The sequence below is a fragment of the Amblyomma americanum genome, chromosome 10 (assembly GCF_052857255.1).
Source record: "Amblyomma americanum isolate KBUSLIRL-KWMA chromosome 10, ASM5285725v1, whole genome shotgun sequence".
Lineage (NCBI taxonomy): Eukaryota > Metazoa > Arthropoda > Arachnida > Ixodida > Ixodidae > Amblyomma > Amblyomma americanum.
In genome coordinates, this window is record NC_135506.1 from 38,280,727 (window position 1) to 38,302,640 (window position 21,914).

The 21,914-nt window shown below is 47.0% G+C and overlaps 1 protein-coding gene and 1 long non-coding RNA gene across 3 annotated transcripts in view; both read right to left on the reverse strand.

The window, feature by feature from the left end:
• Positions 1-21,914, reverse strand: part of LOC144107736 (uncharacterized) — a 360,923-nt gene that overhangs the window by 224,184 nt on the left and 114,825 nt on the right. The window lies entirely within an intron of this gene.
• The window catches only part of LOC144107012 (uncharacterized), an 88,201-nt gene that overhangs the window by 200 nt on the left and 66,087 nt on the right, over positions 1-21,914 (reverse strand). The window contains exons 13-14 of the mRNA XM_077639989.1: positions 13,392-13,526; positions 12,859-12,948 (exon numbers count right to left, since the gene is read on the reverse strand). Of these exons, the coding sequence (XP_077496115.1) occupies positions 12,859-12,948; positions 13,392-13,526 (225 nt within the window). The remainder of the gene's footprint in view (positions 1-12,858; positions 12,949-13,391; positions 13,527-21,914) is intronic.

Here is a 21,914-nt window from a genome sequence, read left to right on the forward strand (position 1 = left end):
CCTCGAACGCTTTATACTCTGTCCTGGTTCCTATGAGAGCACTCTGGGCGCCGTTCTGGCACTATTTTAAAAACCTAATCACGTGGCAGTCTGGTTAATTTTAATGCACACGGGCTTTAAGTGGATGTTTTCCGCCGCAAAGGGAAAGTGGAAAAATTAGCAACACTCCTTCACGAACGCTGTGACAAGTGATGAGCGGCAGTGTTTGCACCTCCGCCTGCGCCTTTACTGCCTTTTACTACATTGTACAAAAAATGAGAGGCTGAAGGAGTCTTCCGGGTAAATGCGCTTCTTGGTGCATATGTGGTTGATGCGCAGCAGAGAAACCTCCTCATTAACACCTGCGAGTTGGCAGAATATCTGACCGCCTTAGCTTTACGAAAAACCCTTCTCCACAAAATAAATGTGTTTCAGGCGGAATGGAAGGAGGCTCTGAGGTACATTTCCGGCCGCCTGGACGTTTTTCCCCATGAAAAATATTGTTTACTTTGCTGCCTGCTCTCGGACATTATTTTACCACGATAGCTTCATATTAGACGAAACTGTCAATATGTATGATTTGCTGTGAAATTTTGAATAAGTGCGATACATTTTTCCCACATGCAAATGCAAATAGGGTATCAGAGCCGTCTAGCCTAGCTGGGCGTAGCCTTTGTTTTTAGATGAGCGTGTGTCATTTTCTGTATATTAGCGCACATATATTCTGTTCACCAGCTCACACCGACTCTCAGACAATAACTTATCTTTGAAGCAAAATACATTTTAAATCCAGAAATGACACATGTAGTAGCCTTTGGGTGCGCTGCAAAAGTTGATCAATGTTTGTTTAACATATTTGGCCATTACTCGCAAGAAATTCCTAGCAGTTTTTCATTCCGTTTATTATCCTCCCTGTAGCTTTTTCACTACAAGCCAGTACTGTTTAAATTATTTCGAATGTGCAGAATTTCAAACGTTGCTAGACTTCTATGATTTTTGCGGCGAGTGCCTTGATCGCAACCAAGCCAAATGAAGGCAGGAAATTTTCGGGGTAATACCAAAGTGCCATCGTCCACAGTGACAAATCCATCTATTCATGACACTTCACACAAATCACTGGTGTCATAACGCTGAGCACATTGGCTTGAACTGTACGCCCTGAGAAAGGGTGCGGCTTCCCAAAGACGTAGGTTTGATCCCGGTCGCGTTTGTCGCGTTTCGTTGGAAGCGAAATGCTAGAAACACGGAGGCCTCCATCAAGGCGTTCCTCATTGTCTGAGTCGATTTCGGCCGTTAAACCCCATAAAACCAAAACCAAGCCTTACCAACCCCTGTTCCTGCGTGTATGCTATCGAACCTCATGTGCACTCTTAGACAAAAGTATACAGCCCTGGCGATCTGCTTCCGAGCCCTGCAATACGGCTGCTCTTGCGTACACAGAGACCCTAATCTCACTAAGGCAGGATAAACTCGCATCCTCGACATTCCCAAGCTTAGGACTGTCAAATGTACTAAAGAGCGCTGCAAAACGGCCTGGATGCAAACGTTTTAGCGGTATATTTTTCATAAATACTACACCTTGTTTCCCGTCGAAATGCCACTAAAACGTGTTTAAGCATGTGTCTGCCAGAATAAGTAGACAGACTATGGCTCGCAGGGCTTCCTGTACCGTTACATATGCAGAGCGTTTCACCGAACACTGTACACAATTTTTAAAATAGCCTTTTTCTATTCTCTTCCACGCATTAATGATTCCCTGGATTGTTTACAAGGAAGCCGCTACTTTCTCCATCGACTTTCATAGCTGTTACTGACAAATCTGTTGATGAAAGGGACCGTGTGTCACAAAATTCGGCGCATTTTCGAAAAAAAACCGGCGCTGTGCCTAAGCAATCGCGCCCGCGCGCGGTAAAAAGCAAAAAAAAACAGCGGGGAAGGACCCCCGGAGAGCGCGTAGCTTTGCGCTCGTGGGCTTTTCACTCAGCTCGCCGGCGGGGTGCCAAAGTAAACAGACACGCGCGGCGTCGATTTTTCACGAATGCCGGAGAACATTTTGCTTTGTCGACGGAAAGGGGGTAATTTTGACCGCGCCAAAATACCCTCTCCCCTTCGCTTCTTCCCCGATGACTCAGCGTGCCGCGTATGACCTAGATTGCTCTAGAAGATGGTTTCCGCGCTCGACCAATGGGGTCGCGCCCGGCGCAAGAAGGACAAGGAGTTTGTGAACAAACAGACGCGGACTGCGCCTATAAATCAGGGGCTTCAACCGCTGTAGGTTAGCCCAAGCCGCCGTTTGAGCTTGCGAGAAGCGCGCCCCCTTGACTCTCGGGAGAACAGCACTCGCCCAGCCCGGACCAGCGAGGCAACGTGCGCCAACCTGCGGGACGGCCCTGTCGAGCTCCTCAGGTCGTCGGACTGTCGCAGTGCCCAGTGAACAAATTTTTTATTTGATTTACTCTCTGCGTTAGTGCTCTATAGGTGCAAAGATTTTGTTGAATTGTAATCTCTTCGATTGTTACTTTGCACGAGTTGCATTGTATTTGTATATCACTTTGTATCTGCTCATACCAGTGATTGTGAAACCCCCTGTATCGCCTCTTAGCTGTATAAACTGTTTTGTTTTGTGAACCTTTGGCTCAGGCCCATTCTATGGCTTGCGACCGGCGAAAGCTGGGCACCAAACGACACACCTCCTTGTCACTTGGTAGCTGGTCTCTGGCTGAGCTTGCCACGCTGAGACGAGGGCATCTCCTTTGTGACCGAGACCGCTAGCCCCACACGCTCTAAGGGTATCCGGGAGCGCACTCAAAAGTGCGCGAAGTGGTGACATATTCTGGCGTCCGCGACAGGACGTTTGTTGCTTTGTGAGCTCAGAGAACGGAGAAAGTCGGAAGGAGCTTACGAAGAGGTCGCAAACGAGTGTTTAGCAGCAGAGCGATATTGTGAGGTGCCGCGCTGAAGCGGTTATTGAGGCTCACCGTATAGAGGCAGACTTTGTCTTGAGTAGTTCGTTCTCGAAATATGAGCTTGACGGAACTAGTTGAGGGACAATCTCGACGCGTTCCTCAGGCGAATCGAAGGGATTGCGGGAATTCAGAATTGGTCAGACAGTGAATGTGCTACCGTTCTTATCACATGTCTCAGCGTGGAAGCTCTAAGCGTATTCGGGTGAGTTTCTCTGGACGATGCTGCAAGCTACAGCAAGGTGAAGGCCGCCTTGCTTAAGCGATTCCGACTCACCACCGAGAGATTTCGAAATAAATTCAGAATAGGGAAGCCCACGGATGGTGAAACGGCAACCCAGTGTGCGGAAAGATTAAGTCACTACTTTGCTCGGTGGATAGAAGTGTCAGAAATTGCACAGCAATACAGTACACTTCGTGAGCTACTCATCAAAGAACAGTTCCTGAGTAGCTGTAAGCCGAGCTTGTCGCTGTAGCTTAAAGATAGAGGAGCCAAGACTCTCTGCGAAATGCTAGACCTTGCAGACCAATTTCTGGAAGCCCAAGGAGGAACGAATCTCAGCAAAATTAAGAATACGAATTCGGAGAGCGCGCAAAAACCGACAGCCGCGATGCCTGATTTAGCGCAAAAGCTCCCCCAAAGTGCTACCTATGCAAGAAGTTAGGCCATTACGCATCTAACTGCCGCAACGGCGCTACAAACAGTAACCCAGCAGCTTGTTTTAAGTGCGGCCAGAGGGGGCACATAGCAGCGGTTTGTCCGAACTTAAGCGAGTCCATTCCCCAGGTATCGTGCGTACGGGCCTCCTCAGGTCACCATTTGGAGGAAGAAGATGAAATTGGGTTTGTAGAACTAAAGAACGGCGAGAAGGTACCAGTCGTGAACGCCGTAGTGAACGAGCTGCACGAAGCCAAAATGAATAGAATGCCTGTCTTGAAAGGGAAGGTAGGAGAAAAACAATTACAAGTGTTGCGAGACACGAAGAGCCTTGCGCGGCTAGTAGACGGCACGTTTCAGCGCTTGCCGGAAGCTGAAGTACATGAGCGCACTCTCTACTACAGCGGGAAACTAACTGCTGTGTGCATTAGGAGCCCCATATACGACCTCATATTGGGAAATATAAAGAGGGCAAAATTTCCAAAGGACCCAGAATGTAGCCACAAGACAAAGTCCGAATCCTGCTCTTCGGAACGGCGCAGTGATCGCCAAGCTAAAGAGTGGCGAAGGAAACGCGAGCGGGCTAGCTCAAACAAAGGAGCAGTCAATCATGAAGAACGGAAGAGTCCCACGGATGAACATTCCGAGGAAGGAAAAACGTCTTCGCTGGAAAAGACGTGCACTGGAGTAGAAAGCCGTGCGGAACTGGAAGAAAGGCCACGGAATGGTCACAAGAAAGCAGATAAACGCGAAAGACAGCTCAACAGGACAAGGTGTCTGAAACTCCGGCTAAGCTGCCTTTCTATCGCACAGGAAAATTCTGAAATGTGACCAAGAGGGTATTAACACCGGTCAATATTGTGGGCTTGTGTTCTTTGACGCAGGGCCCTGGAATCCATTGATAGCCTTGTCTGTGTTTGCATACCTAAGCGCACAATTCTTGTCCGAGTCGGAAAATTTATCTGGAGGGTTCAGGCGGGGCAAAACAGAAGTCCATGTTGACCGAGAAAATAACACGCGAGTCGAAGAGACTCTTGTGGCGACAGAAGGCATCTGTGAAGTTCCTCACGCGCGCATCACGGAAGCGCAAGTAGGAAATGTATGTGGAAGTATAGGCGCAAGCATGCCTTGAACTTGAATGCCCCCCGCTTGTGTTGTGTTAATGTGTTCCCGAGTTGCGGTATGGTTGAAGTACATTGTGACTATTGTCAAGTGCCTTGTATGTAAGAACATGATTGAATGTGTGTATTTTGGATTGGCCATTGACTTTGTGGGCACAAGCATGTGCTTACGAATTTTGCGTTTTTTTAATATTGTAGCACAATATTCTTAAAGGAAGGGGCAGTGTCACAAAATTCGGCGCATTTCCGAAAAAAAAAACGGCGCTGTGCCAAAGCAATCGCGCCCGCGCGCGGTAAAATAAAACAAAAAACAGTGGGGAAGGACCCCCTAAGAGTGCATAGCTTTGCGCACGTGGGCTTTTCACTATGCTCGCCGGCGGGGCGCCAAAGTAAACATAGACACGCGCGGCGTCGATTTTTCTCGAATGTCGGAGAAGTTTTTGCTCTTTGTGGACGGAAAGGGGGTAACCTTGACCGCGCTAAAGTGATACCCTCCCCCCTTCGCTCCTGCACCGATGACTCAGCGTGCCGCGAATGACCTAGCTTGTTCTAGAAGGTGATTTCCGCGCTGGACCAATCATGGGCTTCAACCGCTGTGTTAGCCCGAGCCGCCGTTTAAGCTTGCGAGAAGCGCGCCCGCTTGACTCCCGGGAGAACAGCACTCGCCCAGTCCGGACCAGTGTGGCAACGTGCGTCAACCTGCGGGACGGCCCCGTCGAGCTCCTCAGGTCGTCGGACTGTCGCAGTGCCCGTTGAACAAATTGTTTTTTTATTTGTCTCTTTGCTGAGCTTGCCACGCTGAGTCGAGGGCATCTCCTCTGTGAACGAGACTGCTACCCCCACACGCTCTATCTAAGGGCGTCAAAAAGCGCATGCAAAATTGCGCGAAGTGGCAACACCGTTGCGGCGGCTTTAATTGGAAAACTTAAAGCCGCCGATATTTTTCTCGCCCATATTTGATAGCCACCTACTTTGACTTTTGTCCATCCTTGCGCACTACCGCAGCGGCGGCGGCTCTGGGCCACTTCATTAAGGCTGCCGGCGGGTTTTGACAAATTCCGCGCCGTCAGTGCCTCTCCCACTCCTGGTTCGCACAGTGACGTGCGCAGTCTAATCGAGCGGTCGTCGCATTTTCGCCAGTTCGTCCCTAACATCCCTGAAGTCGCCCGCACTCTCAAAAATCTGGTGAAGAAAGACGTTTGACTACTTATGAAGCCTCATTGCTGTCCCCACACGCCCACCTGTTTTGGCGAACTTCGACCCTCCCGCCCCTACGGAACTTCGCACAGACGCCAGGGGCCACGGCATTGGTGCCACCCTTGCCGAGCGGCAACGCTGCCACCACTGCGTAATTCTCTATGCCACCTGCCTTTCTTCCCCGGAGAATTACTCCATCGCAGAGCGGGAGTGCCTGGCCGTCGTTTGTGCAATTGCGAATCTGAAGAGACCTAAGATGTACTGACCAGCAAGCTGGTTAACTAATACTGCTGCTGGGCTCCTTAATTATTGAGACGCCACTAGTCCACTATATAAGTAATATCGATATCAGTTAAAACGGCGGTACCCTTTCCGCTGTATGTGATCCAGGCTTGAGTAGTTGAAAGCTTTGAGATTCATGCCATGGCCGTATGGTGCCGCTAGTGGCGTCACCATTCCACAATATATACTATCTCATCGCTTTAGCGTCACTTCATATACATATTACGTAATGATAATTTGTCATTCTGTTTACATTGCAGACGCTTGATTCGAGTGTTGTCTGGCTTGCCTGTGCTTGTTCATGCGCCATTCTTTGCAATATGGCGAAATACAGGACGAAAAGAAAGCGTCGACCAGTGACTGCAGCCGTGTGAGGAATGCAGCACGTCAGTCATCCGGAGATGCAATACCGACAAGAAGAAATGCGCGCTACCTCTCGCGCAAAAGTAGACCGTGCAGCTTCTAAAAACCCCTAGCTAAGAACCTGGTCGATTTTTATTAAAACATGAATTTTCCCATTTTATAGTCGGTAATTGTATGCCAAAAATTGACGGAATTAAACTTTATCAGCTTGTTTTATGATAGCACACCTCAGCTTAGAAACACGGTGATTATGATGGTCAGATGCACAGGTTATAGTCCTCATTGTGCACCTCATTGGTGGCATACCTTAAACCCTGGTGGTTTCTTTGACGTCAGTCAGCCAGAGTTGCAAAACAGGCAACGAAAAAAGCACGTAGCAACTGACCAAGGTGGCGGTCAGACCTGCCTGTGACGCAGCGGGTGGTGCTAAGAATTTCAGGCTCCGTACAGGCCGCGATTGGAATCTGAACCTGGCAACGTTTAACGCTAGGGCCTTATTCAGTGAGGTTTGCCTGGCAGTGCTGTTCGAGAAAAAAACGAGTAATAAGTGTCATGTCATAGTGAGATTGGGAAGACATAAAACGTGTTCAGTACTAACTTATGTAGCATAAAGTGGCTCAATAAGTGAGGCCCCCGGTAGGACCAAAGCAGGATGCCCACATACGCCTCTCACAGGTGCCATCGGGTACCGATGCAGGTCGCTCGGTTCGGGCTGTCCACATCCTTTATCAGTGGGTAGCCTCTGAGGACGAACGTTAGATTCGCATTTCACTTAATCCCTCCAAATCCGCCATAGGACCGATGCGGGTTCAAACAGGGCGAGCCCAATTGTGGCCTGCCCCGCATCTACATCGGCCTCCCTGTCTCCATCGGCCCACTGGGGGCCGAAATAGATGCATGCATTAGCAGGTTAACTAATACTGAATAAACATTTTAGGTCGGACATATTATCACGCACTATTTTTTTTAATGTCAGCCTGACCTAGCAGCCCACCGAAATTTTTTTGTGCGGGTTGAAAGAAATGGGCTATGTCGGTTGCCCGCAATGAGCCCATGTTACACCTTGTGCCGGCGACGCAATCTATTGCTGGGCATTGCTCGAAAAGACCACGTTTGTATTCCGAACTAAGGCAGCCCAGTGAATCCTGGTAATTGGGTGCAGTCATTCCTGCGCATGGTCTCATTATTTTGCACAATTTCATTAATTCAGGAGCCCAAAGGATGTAATTTGAAGTAATCGCGTAAGGATGCGACAATTATAAGACGAATTATCTACAAATTTTTGAACTGAAAAAAAAAATTGCATGCAAAACAATGGATCGAAGCCAGTGGGTACACCCCACTGTCACTGCGGCAATGCATCAACTGTGTACGTGGGCCTGCCGCTTTTTTTCTCGCATGCAGCCCTCATTTGTAATGCATCTGCTCAGAAGAATGCGAGAAGGCACCGACGTGCGCAGTTTGTGGGCACGCTTGCTTTGCAGCCCCGACACTACCGATATAAAAACAGCGTTTTGATGTGTGTAGCCTAATTAAGGCTTAACGAGGCTTTTTCTACACAGAGCCCACATGCGGGTGCGCCGTTTTTCCTGTCCCACCATGGCGTATGTGGAACCTACAGATATTTCTTGAGTGTAGCCCCATTGACACTAGCAAAGGTTTCTTTCAGCATAGAGCCCAAATTTTCTTTGGAACGATGTGGGCTAGATGTACTAATGTAGCAATAGGTAGCCCTAACAACACCGATATGGCACCACGCCCTTAAATTCAACAGGGGCAAGCCGAATTTGGGATTGCCCACGTATTCCCTTGAACCTCCCCCTCATTATGTGCAACTCGGGGAGGGGAGGGAACGTACGAGGGCACGTAATTTTGAATTAGACGAGAACTAGATGTGGGATTCCTTATCAATCTGGACATAGCTGGCAACACAGATGAGTTCTATAGCTTGTGGGGAATCCGCCCTGCAGTTCCCCTTGTGGTTTGCTTTCCTGTGATGCACCGCGCAGCCTCGCCTCGAGGAGGGGCACATTCCCTGGTTAGTTACCTTAACTAACAAGAGAGGGCGCCCGCGTAACAGCGCGAAAGACGGCTTGCAGGTCGCCCGTGGGAGAGAGCATGGCCTTCTTCGACTGGGATCATCGGCGCGATCGGACGCTTCGCGCGCGGCTCCAGTGACGGGGAGACAGGCACCCGTATCTCGTTTCGTCTGGCCTCGGAGTATCCCTTGCCCTAGCGTGGGCAAAAATTCGCTCATAACATTGCTGGTCAGTTGGACGACCTCGATTCATCAGCGTATCTTGTCGTAAGCTGGCGTTACTGTTGCTGTAGCAATAAATGCCCGTTTGTGTCAGCTAGTGTGTCATTCCTTTGTTCCCTCAGAGCAAGGCCTGCCGTCGACGTGCACTCGGTACCGTAGAACACGTTCTTGGGCAAGTTGGTTCATAGCTTGAGTAGATGAAGCGCACAAAAACACAGCACACAGAAAAGGAAGGCACGAGAAGCGCCTGTATCGTGTCTTCCTTTACTGTGTGCTGTGTTTTTGTGCGTTTCATCTACTTCATCTCGGTACCATACGCGATCATGCTTTGGGGTCTGGAATTTTTAACTGTGTAAGCTGCGATTAAGCGGGGGGAGGGACCGTATTTATCTCCCAAAGTCAACCCCACAGCTAGTGCCAACGTGGGTCCCGCTCTTTTACCATTGGACGACTTTTTGTTCAGTTCGAGGAAAGCTCTTGTTCGGACTTAACAAGTGCTAGGCGTAGAGTGAATTTTGATCGCTAAGACCTGCGGCCTGCTTTCTTGAGTGCGAGGTGCATTGCGTAGCAACATTTTTGAACTATTCGACTTGCTCAGCGCATTGCTTGTCAAGTTATCTCTGGAGTTTCTTCAGCACAAGAATTACTTTGTCCGCATCGAGGGGGCGCGCGGCCTAGCGCCCGCGGAATTGCCGAGTACGGATTGACTATGGAAGCCGCGCGGGTAGTCCAAATATTCTGTATATATTTTTCTCTGCTGTCTCTTTTTCGACTCTTGGAGTAGCGGCTCCGGGAGCCGGGTGTCACTACGCACTCGCTGGTATTGCAGCTCGGCACCGGACGCTCCGACACCGTCTGATACGGTGAGAGCCGACCGCTCAGAAGCTGCTTCTTGCAGTGAGCGGGTAGGACTACCCCACAAAGATGATGTCTCCTCGCGGGGTCACGCACGTAAGCCGTCTTGGTTGTTTGTATTGTTCACGGTCGTTGTCAGTGGTAATCAGGCCTAATGCTTTCCGGAGCTGCCTGCACCACGTCCATTGAGCGTGGTGCCACCGAACCATGGTGTTGGCAGGGGTGCACTTTGCTGCCTACTCGGTTTTTTTTACCTTGCCCGAATAGAGCAGTCTCGTTCGACTCAAGAAAGGGCTTTGTTCACTCCAAGTTTGCGATTTGCATAGCCGCCCGACACGTTTTCATAGCGAGTTATGTATTGAGCCACGACGCCCTTGCGAATGCCATTTCCCCTCCCGTGACCTACATTTAAGGCACGCCGAAGAAGTTTCAGCAATTTTCCAGAACCGCTGGAGCCACCCAGGCTTGATGTCCGGTGCACATCGTCTCGCTGCCGCCTGCTGCGACGGAGCGACCTGTATCCTGTTCGCCGCATCCATCCACGGCAGCTGTGGCGAGGCCAGCCAGCAGTCACCTCCGGCTCCTATTGTTCTGGCGACTACTGCAGAAACCTGGCGTGCAGTTTTAAACTGGCCTTGTCTTCGCGGGCCTGCGGACACGGAGTCCACGGGTCATGCGATTCGTCCCAGCGGAGACCTTCACGCCGCGAAAGTCTGCGTGGACGCTGTCGGCGTGACCTCCGCTGCAAGACCTGCCCGCAAGAGCATGAAGACCAGAAGACTCCTCCATAGCATCTACATTCCGGCGCGAGGGTCTATTTAGGGTTGGTGGGATGTGGGGAATGAGCCCCGCAGTTTCCCCTTCTCATTTGCTTTCCCGCCATGCACTGTGCAGCTCCGCCTCGAGGAGGTAACTATAACTAACGAGAGGGCGCCAGCGTCGCAGCGCCGCTCGCGCGCGGGAGAGAGCATGACCCTTTTCAGCTTTGATCGTCGGCGTTATCGGACGTGTCGCACGCGGCTCCGCTCTTTGCCAGCGGGGCGAAGAAGTGGCGGGGAAACAGGCTCCCGTATCTCGCCCTGTCCGGCCTCGGAGCATCCCTTGCCTGGGCGAACATACGCTCGTAACCTTGCTGGTGAGTCGGACGACCTCGATACCTCAGCGTATTTTGTTGTAAGCTGGCGTTAGTGTTGCTGTAAAATGCAATAAAGTCCCGCCGTGGTCGACGTGCCCTCGGTAGCGTACGCGATCACGGGGTGGGGTCTGGCGGTTTTGGAACGAACGTACTTATCGCCCCAATTCAACCCCACAAGTTTAAGAGAGTTGCAGCTGTTTTAATCAGGCTAATTAAGAGGTACACATTGAATGTGGTGCACGCCTCATTGCCCTCATCGAGCTCTATTGACCACATCATTGAGAGCCATGGAGACGTGGAATCGGCAATGGACAAAGTAAAATCACAGTGCCGTTTGATAGGCTACTTTAATGCGAATGTGGGAAAGAAGCGGTCCGTTGACGAGACGGTAGGAGATTATGGCATGGACTCCAGGAATAGCTTGGGCAGTGTTAATTTAATGATTCTGTAAGTTACGAAAGAGGAAGCAAATTAACACCTGGGAGAAATGCAAAGGGCGAAACCGCTGGTGAGAATCTGTTCAGAGCAGATCTGTTGAACAGAGGGGTATTGTGGCAGTATAACGGAGTGGTTTCCAAGATAAGGATAGCGTCAGGGCTGCTGGTAATGTCTTAACACGAGCCTACAGCGCCATTCGCCTTGTTTTCTTGAATTTTGCTTCATATTTTTTCAATAAAAAAACGAAGGAAAACATTATTGCTTCGCCCGGCATCTGCCATCGTAACTGAAACACCTTAGTTGAGGCAGCAGAAACGACGAAGATTATGGATTTTTATGGCGGAATGGCATCTACGGCCAAAGAGCGCAATAATACAAGGTATTTTCCTTTCCTGAAGGTTGGGTCAAAGACCGATGTTCCAAGCATTTCACCCTAAAGAAGCCGAGCACCAGACCAGGGGTAATCTTGTACCCGGCGGCACTGGGGATAGAACCCCGCACCTCCCGCATTCGAGGCGGATGTTCAACCACTTGCCCACCGCTGCGGTTGAGGATAAGAGGCAGAATGGAGAAATGAAATAGGTGATGGGACAGGAAGAGAGGAGAGGGCGAGATGTAATACACACAACAACTATTTACCCAAAAAGAATTATGTACCAGTTGCGCGCGTGATTAGTTCATGATGGAGCAATAAAAACACACGCGCACAACAATATGTTCACCACAGCTGGAGTGGGACGTCTATGAATTTAGGTGGTGTCTTGCTTTCTTTGTTGTCTCTGGCAGTTGTGAATATTCCACGCTGCAGTATCTGCATACGAATTACGTGGAAGAAATTGAATATCATCACTGTGTGGAAGAACTATTCCGCACGGTGTTCGAGAATGTTCTTCATTGCAATCAGTGCAACAACCAAAATGTTCCTGGTGGCACCTAGAAGTTCTATATGCATTTCTTAGATTTAATGGGCAACAAGCCGCATCAACCAAGTCCAAGACATGAAGAAGCAATATTTGCTCATGAGAAAGCGAACTATTGTCTACTACTAGCCTGCACATACCACAGTTGCCAGTCTGTTAAGAAGGCAATAGCGCGCTCCGTTTAGTTTTGGCCGCACCTGTACGTTGTTGGGCTGGCTGGTCACTGAACATATGAAGTAACACAGCGCAAAAGAATGGAACAAGAGAGAATAGATATAGACGAGCCATTCATTTTTTTCTTTTTCCTGCTTCTCCGTTTGCAATGTGTCGAGTATACCTCCTGAACGAAGGTATTTCAGCAATGCAAACTACCCTAAATGACCCAGGCCTACTCTTCAAGGCAAAGTTTGACGCGTGCACATTTTAGTATTACACCCCTGTTCGTACCTTTGGCTTTAATCTTGCGCCTACACTGGCGAGTTGAAGACTTCTGTGACATGCAGGAATTTATCACATTCGTTGGACTAGAACAGCACAAGATAATAATGAAATGTGCTGAACTCCAGCGTAGGTGTTCCAGCTGCGCTCCACATTTGCACTATAGTATAGCAGTCACAAAATGAGAAGTATTTTCTCTTCGGATATTTATCGGCAAGTACATCACATTTTAATGAAAATCGCTCTTACCATGTCGGTAAGTGTTTCGGTTGTTTCCACACCAAGCCAATTTCCCTTACACTGCATGTAGTTTTTCGGGACGGTCTGTCTAGGGCATACCTGAAAGAGTAATGTTACTCAGGTGAAATACTTGTTAGAACCTCTGCACACAACCCTTGCTTTTTACAGGGACATTAAATGAGGCGCGAAGAGAGCTAATCACTGTATCAGCAGTAAAATTTCGTTCCCCTTGGCTAAGCACGGATAACGAAACCAGTGGTGATGTGGATAAGCAGCGTCTATCCCGCCTCGATATATAAATAACTGCTTATTTTTTAACTCTTATGGCCTTATTTATTTAGTAGAATAAAATCTGACAAATTACCAAAATATGCGTATTACAAATGTTACTATTATTACTATTTTTCTATTTAAGGGCATTAGGATGCAAGGAAATTGTAGCATTATAATACTAGCATGAAGGTGAAGTATGCAAATATACCTGGAATTGTTTTTCGTGCGCATATATAAAAACTGCGCTTCCGACGTCTTTCTGTTCTTACCGGAATAGTAGACACCGCACTCGATGTCCAGCACCCATCCCCTGTCTGATTAAATCCTACGAGTTGAACGATACCCGCCGTAGTGGTAATGGCGACTGGGACTGCCAGCTTTTGTTGTACCAGAACAGCTTTTGCCTGTAACAAATAAGGTATTGGGTTAAGAGTGCCCAAACAACCACCACAATAGTAATGTCAATATATTATGTCTTGCAAAAGAATTATACTTCGGATAAAGGCAGCTAACATCTGCCACACCATGAAGCAGCCACCGCTAATACCGTAATAAAAGCAGTCCCGTGATCCATTTTAAAATACGCTATGAAAGCCGTACATATTTAGTGTGCGCCAACAAATATTTAACGGCTGATAGTGTCTAACTTTCTGCATAGTGAACGAAACCCTTCGATGGCTGAGGCTGAAAGACGCAGCCCTAATTTCAGATATGTTTTACGGCTTCTCAGTAATCAGTAAGTCATTTTTTGTATACTTCGTACCCCACATCTATTTTCTTTAAATGTCAATTTCTACGTTACAAATATTACAAGAATTTGTTCATGTGTTGTGACAAAGCGCCAGTAGCTTTTTTATTATTTCGTTAAACGACTGGGACATGGAACATTCCGCAGAATTTCTTACTTTTCGTAGCCTTTGAATTTTCTATGCATGTGTCGATACATTTAATGGCACCAAGGACGCTTACCGCTGACGAGATTAAATGTTCCGTAATCGGTCCAGTTTAGCTGCTATGCGTGTTCCGGAAGGTCATCTTTTGTCCTGTAGTGTTTGGTAGCGTACACTTGAATAAGGACTTGAGCGGACGCGCTCATCATGTGCGGAGACGTTACTTTTCACCGGTCAGTTTCACCGTACAGACCAAACTTTTAATTGGATCTTTCGTAGGATTACATAAATTTCGCAGCGTTCGCCGCTGCGTTAACCTTAACGACAGGAGACTTGGGGATTTCATGTACATGGCTTAGCCAAGCTTAGTAGTATATCCATGAGACCTCATGGCGCATTGCTAAACAGCTCGAAGAGGCAAGAGACGTGAGAATCGGAGCCACGAATGGAGACAATGATACCCAGCTACAGCACCCCGAAAATACATTGACTGGCAGGAAGTCCTACCACCTCACCTAGGAATTAAATCGCGGACATCGGCGACATGCTCGTCGTGGTTAATGGCACTTTGAATATCAATGATTCGTACCCCGGTCGGCGTCAAGGCGGAGGCGCTACAGCGGCAAGGAAAACACCTGTGGATGCATGACCGCGAGCTCAACACATATTGTGCGACATCAGAGGGCACGGTACGAGGAGTGCTAAACGATATCCCCCTTTTGTTCACAGAGGCAGCGACGATGCGCTAATGAAAGAAGTAGCAACAAAAGCCAAGATAACCACGAGACTGACTCGGCCAAGAGAAGATCCTTCAGCAATATAAACTGAGGATTCTTGCCTAGATACACTGTCTTACCACACGCAGGGTCACCGAATCGGTGTTTGCCTTAAACCAAACTCCCTGCAAACTATGCACAGCGCTAATAGACAGTCAAGAAGATGCTAGAAAAGGTGAGTAAGTTCAGAAGCTATCCAAACAGAATTAGCAAGGACGCTGCAGAGCCTGCGACCATACGCTTAGAGAAGCGAGGGTCACAAGACTAGCTTTACACATAGAGGAAGTAAACGCTCCGTTCTGGAACACGTATTAGTCACGCTCTCGGACGCCGCCGTTTACTCACACACATAACCTTACACAAGGTGCCGCCAACACGCTGGAGAGCACAAGTCTCACGCAACAATTGAGTAACATTATGTAAGCATTGGCAAAGGTAACCGATCACTGACCAAAAATTCAGAGGACAATAGAGCTCCCGAACCCGATAGTTTTTGAGAGACAAGCTCTCTCCTGGGCAGGCGTAGGCATCCCATCATTTTCGACTTTATTTAGTGAAGCAAACTGCTAACCATACGGCAGAATAATAAATAAACAGGAAAATCAGCAGAAATCGTAGCCCTACATGAACAAATGCACCACCCACGATGACAGGAACACTGCTATAAAAAGTCACAATTATCTAAATATGACCTCAGGAAGCAGCCATCGAACACATTATTCAAGTCATCCCGAAGCAAATGGGCAAGCACAGCGTAAGTATTTTTGTTGATTTTAGCCAAGCTTTCGATTATATTAGTCATACTATCCTTTATGTAAGACTGCAACATTATGGTATACGGGGACATATTTTGGCTCTGCTCAAAAGTTACCAGTCAAATATATTTCAATAATTTCAGGAGTCCCACGGGGTAGCATTTTAGGCCCTGTCCTATATAATTTGTAAATTAACGATATTGTACACATCTGCTCAGATATGTTATTTATATACGCCGACGACACGAGTGCTTTGGTGTCATCAGGTTCTGAAGCTGAAGGCATTACTAAAGCAAACATTTTTCTCCGCAAATTGGAGTCTTGGACTTCCAGCAGTCAATTAAAACTTAACGCAAACAAAACAAACGTGGTAGTTTTTCGACCAAAATGTAAACAAATTTCGTTACAAGGAACAGTAATTCTACAAATGTACTCTGTCTCCCACCTAAACTACTGTTATTGCAGCTTGAAAGGCTAGAGAAAAAATAGTACGAATAATTGAAAACGTTGAATAAACAGTACCGCCTTCACATATCTTTTCTTCGCTAATTTATTGAAAGTAAAAAAGCTATACGAATACTAATTATGCAGTAAGTGCCGTTTAAGTGTCCAACGAGAAAGTCCAGTTTTTATTTTATTTTCTCTTTGCAACAAAAAAATGTGACATTGTCTAATGCGCCACTCTGCTGCTATGTACACTGTAAGGGGGCGGAAGATTTCTAAAGCCGCAAATGTACGGCGTTTCCCTCCGCCTCCTTCCACTTTCTGATTAGCACGTGTATTTGGTTCCTTTCAGCCATCGTTGACTTCTGATATAGGAGACAAGAAACAACATTGATGAAACCAGAAACACTCATCTGCTTTTGGCGAAGCTATGCTCGGCGCCCGGACCAGAAGACTAACAGACCAGGATGACCCGAAGCCTCGTTACTAAACATTGACATCTCGACATAAAAGACAAAGAAACAACACTGATGAAACCAGGAACATGTTTGGACCCCTGCCAAGCCACAGTGACCGACTCGCGAGGCAAGCAAATATGCAGAAAACTTTACCAACAAAATGCATCCTGATGGCAGAAGAGGTGGTGAAGCACTAGCAATCTGGGAAGCCTACAAGAGACATTAACAGTTACTGGAAAGCATCCTACTCGATATAAAAGTTTCCAAAAAATTGAGGACGAAAAGTCCTCGAGTTACCGAACAAATTGCAGTAATCACATGCATAGGGGAATGTTTATATATATTTTTTAAATTTCTAATGCCAATCAATTGGTTTTAAAGAAAATTACTTATAAACCAGCACAAAAACAACCATGCCGCCGGTGGGATCCGAACCCAAGACCTCCAAATATCGCGTCCGGTGCTCTTACCAACTGAGCTATGGCGACGGCTGTCCAATCTGCTGCTTTCGTGGGTATTTATGTTTTGCTCGTAAGCGAACCTTGAGAGTGTTCACCAGCGCCACCCTCGGCCATAGCGGTGGACGTAGCACGTCCTGTAATACCGCAAGTGTGACGTAGAACGTCATCTAACGGAGACGGCGGAAACTGTGCGAGAGCCCTCTTATGCTACCTATGGCATCAAGACTGCCAGAACCGAGACCCCCGTTAAGCTATTAGCAGACAAGGCAAATGAAATGAGGGGCTCGTTTGACAAACATATTAAGGAAGCCAACAGTCAACGAAACCATGCCGCCGGTGGGATCCGAACCTACGACCTCCGAATATCGCGTCCGGTGCTCTTACCAACTGAGCTACGGCGACGGCTGTCCAATCTGCTGCTTTCGTGGGTATTTATGTTTTGCTTGTAAGCGAACCTTGAGAGTGTTCACCAGCGCCACCCTCGTCCATAGCGGTGGACGTAGCACGTCCTGTAATACCGCAAGTGTGACGTAGAACGTCATCTAACGGCGAGGGCGGAAACTGTGCGAGAGCCCTCTTATGCTACCTATGGCATCAAGACTGCCAGAACCGAGACCCCCGTTAAGCTATCAGCAAACAAGGCAAATGAAATGAGGGGCTCGTTTGACGAACATGTTAAGGAAACCAACAGTCGATGAAACCCATGTGCATAGGGGAAAGGGGAATGTTTTCTATTTTTTTTTAAATGAGGGGCTCGTTTGACAAACATATTAAGGAAACCAACAGTCAACGAAACCAATGTGCATAGGGGAATGTTTTCTATTTTTTTAAAATTTCTAATGCCAATCAATTGGTTTTAAAGAACATTACTTATAAACCAGCAGAGAAAATAACCATGCCGCCGGTGGAATCCGAAACCACGACCTCCAAATTGTGATGGGTAAATGTGTCCACACAAAGGAATGAACCTTAGTTTTGCTAGGAACTTCATGGTTTTCTCGGAAAAAAAGCTCATGTCACAAGAGGTGGAGAATGTCGTTTTTGCCACTTCGCAAAGTTGCAAGCATCACTGTATGCACAATAAATTGTTTCCGCGCATAAATATTTTTTCAGCACTTTATTACAACTTGCACAATACGATTAAAATAAAAAACGTTTTCTTGCTGTGTCAGTCTTCTGAGTAAAAAATCGCAAACTTCGCTTCCGGAGCTGTGCGGTGCCAAAAAGGCACTTTTCAGGGCAGCCTTAGGGCAAGATGCGTAAAGATCTCCCGACTGAATCTTTTTCTCTGTATTTTTCAGCTACTTTTAATCACTTCAGGCAAGTTTTGTAGCTCTACACTTGATATATATTTTTCAATAAGGCCTCAAAATTGGCAGAAGTTCAAAAACGTCAAAAAAGTGACAACTTTGACTTGAATTTAAAAAAAAACATCATCGAATTTTATTAAAATTTGCCTTAATAATACTCAATACTCGATAATTTTTGTTACCTAGAATTGGTAATTACTGCCTCTTAGAAATAGTAATTGTCAGAAATTTCATTTAGCACTCACTGAACGTGGTTACATTTCAATTACCACAATATGCGAACCATCCTGAATGTTTGTACAGCTCCTACTCGCTTGTTAGCGGTGTTCCTAATGCGTCAAAATGGGAATAAAATCGTTATTTCACCTGATTAACTGACTGCTGGCGGTCAAACGTTTTTTTTTTGTATTTCTAATTTATCATCGTAAGGTACATTGGTATGTAATCGATTTTTTAAAAATATTAGATCATTTGTGAGTTTTTAGAAAAATTTTTATATATAAAAGTTTATATTCATGTATTTCTGATGCCGACGTTTCCGTACCTGCATCTGTTTACCTCTGTGTTCAAATGTTCTACAGGGCAATGTCAGGAGACAGAACGTCGTCTTCTGAGAGGAACAATTTATCTGCAAGATTTTTAATCAGGAGTTTTAATAGGAACGCAATTTACAAATGGGATGCCGCTTTATATGCAGATTGCAATTCAGAAAATCGTAACAAGTAATTAACGGCAGCAGTTGAAGTCGGTATGCGCACAGTATATTGTCCAGCACGAAGCACAAACCAGATCAAAGTCTCTTCCATTCCGAAGCAGCGGTGGAGGCCACGTAGGATGCACTGCCTTCATTTATTTGAACGTACTTCCACATATGGAGCGTCTGAACTCCAGGCACTTTCTTTGCCATTTTCCATTCTTCCTTCTTCGTTTCGCGAAAGTCTGCAAGCTCCCTCTGTGGGAGCTCCAGAATGGTGATGTTCTTTAGCGTTCCTTGAATTGCGTCTACGAAGCCGCTGGCTGTTTGTATGGCCTCACTTTCAGGCTTCCGCAAGTTGTGGTGTGATGCTCGATGTTTGACAAGCCCACCAACGCCGTCGCAAGCATTTTTGCCGTGTCCAGTGGCCGAAAACATCCATTTCGTCTCTCGACATTCACTGCGTTGTAGCTCATGAAACTGATATTTATTCTTGAAGTGAGCGGGAGCCCCGTCGCTCACATATGTTATCTTGGTGTATATTGGCGCGTTGTCTTCGAGGTGTGCTTTGATTTTTGACAGAGCCAAGCATGCATGAGCTGAATCATGAGACATATCGTCGGAAATTACGGCGTAGTTCCGAGTCGATTTTCTTGACGTGACAACGCAGGTAAACACGGTCACCTGCTTTTTCTGCCAATGGTAAGCTTGTACTGCGTCTGGAAGCACAACTGTCCAGTTTTCGGCGAAATCAAAATGCAAAACAATTGCACCTCTCTTCCAGCTGTGTTTTTCTTTATGTATTGCTCTTGCTTGCACAGATCTAATATAGTTGTGGAGAATCCATTTCATGGTCATTCTTAGAAATTCTCTCATAAATGATGAAGCGGTCAGAGTCTTTAACGAGCTCACCGTATTCCCATGAAGCAATCAACACCTCGTCCTCGCTGCTCATTTCAAAATTTTCCGAAGTGAAAATGCCATCTTGTGGACAGTGCTCACAATGCCTAAGGAAACACGACGCAGTAGGTTCCTGGCATACGCAGAGGCTCTGCATATCTTCGGGAGAAAGCGACCTTCCGGACGCGTTGTGCAGTCCCACGAGGCACAACTGAAAGTTTGCACAGCACACACAAACACACACTTGCCACTGTGGCGATCATTTCACCCACTTAGGACGCAAGGATATGAATGTTGTGAGGCCAACCTGGAAGGCAAGGTGAGCTTGCTTGTAGAGGCGGAATGCTTCTCGCAAGGACCGCGTCATGAAGCGTTTAGGTATCCATTCTTTCCCTCCCTCCTTCTAGATTCTCACAACATCCTTTTTGTTCGGAGTCTGTCTAGAGCAATCGAGTTCATCCATGGTGTAATATTCTAAAACGGTGGTAATGTCTTCCTGTTGTAGTTTACATCTTGTATATCTCTCCTGTGTTGAGCATACGCCTTCCTCATCCACCATCTTCGATTTTTGGATAACGTACCTCGTTGCCTCTGGAATAACTTCCTGCACATATTTCACGGTTAGGTTGCGTGGTAGCAGTGTCAGCAGCTGGCAACGCTCTTGAAAGGACGTGCACCTATTGTAGGCAGCATGTAGGTTGTCCTCCCAACTGCTGCACTGCGCACACTTTTCTTCTGACGCGCGCGAAGTCTCTGGGACATTATATGCTGCCGGTATCCCCGATCGTATTTTCGTCACCATAGCTCTTGCCACCTCTTCCTGCTTTCGCTTTGCATAGGAAAGTCTGAGGCGTTTTTTTAGAGCGCTCGGTGGCTTTAGGGGCGAGATTTCGGAGGTAGGCTGACACTTGAATTTAAATTTTCTACGATTTCTTCCCCAGGGCGGAATTCTTCTGTTTCGGTTGACTCTGCCTGCATATTATCTATGTCTTCCTTGAACCGACGGTAACAATTCTGACAGATGAAGTCACTTTCTCGTACTCGGAGAGCTTCTTCGGGAAGTAGGACTTTTTTGAGAGCAGCGACAATGAGTGTCTTTGCACTGCGAAAATTACGTTCTTTTTCAATTCTCTGTTTGTGCCTTTTTGAGTAGTCGGCACAAAACGTTCGCCGCGGAAATCTCTTCATGAATGCAAAAGCTCACCGCTTCAGGAGATTATCGCGAGACAGAAGAGCAGGTGACGGATGCAGGGCCCAGAGCTGCTTTTCCAAAAAGAGGAGATGGACAGATGAATGGATTTTTAACACAGGCTGTCCACCGTCGACACTTATGTTCTTTCGGTCTGACGTACGAGCCGAGACTGAGATACCAAGTATGCTTGTCGAGGGAGCGCTCCAGCGCAGAGAAAACACGTGAGTACAGAAAACGACCCCACCGGGTCTACCAGGCCTGGAAAACGACACACAAAACTCGAGATCCGAACAACATCCGCTCACAAGGGTTATCTTTGTCGAAGGTCGAAGGCTGAGGCATAACTGCTAGGCGTTCGGTGCGTTGCGATGAAAAGATGATAGCGGCGGCTAAAGCCTCGGTGCGGCGGCGGCACACATGATGCTGTGAATTTCAAAGTCGCGCCGGGCGTTATATAGCTATAGGAGCGGCTGCCAAGCGCGGTTCATCCCTGGAGCGGCGGTAGCAGTTAAAGTCACCTTGAGAGTGCGACGGGTGCATTAATTGTTTGCATAAACTACCCCTACACACACGTCACTCCAATATAACGTGCTGGAATATGCTAACAGTAATTTAGGTCCCACCGTTAGAACAGTACGAAAGCGAATAGGAGCTTTAGACCTTTGATTGTAATAGAAAAAATGCTTACAAATTACACTTATGAACTCAGCAACTGTAGCGTTTAAAATTTACTTACAAAATATTAATACTAAAACCAGCTTCTGACGATTGCGCATCCTAAGAGGGAATACTGAGCAGTCGTAGGGATTGAAATCATGAAGTCAGTTTTGTATTTATTTACATACTTTAAAACAATATAATGCAATACTTTTTTAATGCCTTAAAATTATGAAGTGTTGAGTATTATTAGGG